At 44.0% G+C, this 484-nt stretch overlaps 1 protein-coding gene across 1 annotated transcript in view; it reads right to left on the bottom strand.

Annotated features, from left to right (window-relative positions):
• THSD4 (thrombospondin, type I, domain containing 4) overlaps positions 1 to 484 on the bottom strand; it is a 673,841-nt gene that overhangs the window by 571,614 nt on the left and 101,743 nt on the right. The window contains exon 4 of the mRNA XM_010834474.1: positions 2 to 114. Within this exon, the coding sequence (XP_010832776.1) occupies positions 2 to 114 (113 nt within the window). The remainder of the gene's footprint in view (position 1; positions 115 to 484) is intronic.

Consider the following 484-nt stretch of genomic DNA (forward strand, 5'->3'; position numbering starts at 1 on the left):
GCCGCTGCAGCTGCGCGAGCAGGCGGACCAGGGGCCCCAGGAGCCCCACACGCCCGGGGCGCCGCCACCGCCGTCCTCCGGAGCGCCCTCGGCCACAGCCATCCGCTGCGGGACCTGTGGAGACAGAGGCCCGTTAGGGGACTGCAATACACGCTGCTGCTTAACCCGCATAGGCCGTGGATAACCGAAAAGGCTTATCCATTAGGCACAAGTTGGCACAGGGCCTGTGTTAAAATCTGAAAACAAGATAGAACCCAGCTTGGGTTATACTCGTCTTCATACAGATGAACTAATAAAATAGGATGAACATATGTCTATACACACACACACATACATACATACATACATATATATATATAAAGGAAGAGACATACAAAGGCACAACTGTATGTGTATACATATACATATTTTATATATATTTTATATTTATATAATTACTTTATATTTTGTGTATATATATATATATATATTTTTTTTTTTTTTT

The sequence above is a fragment of the Bison bison genome, unplaced genomic scaffold (genome assembly GCF_000754665.1).
Source record: "Bison bison bison isolate TAMUID 2011002044 unplaced genomic scaffold, Bison_UMD1.0 scf7180017864034, whole genome shotgun sequence".
NCBI classification, from domain to species: domain Eukaryota; kingdom Metazoa; phylum Chordata; class Mammalia; order Artiodactyla; family Bovidae; genus Bison; species Bison bison.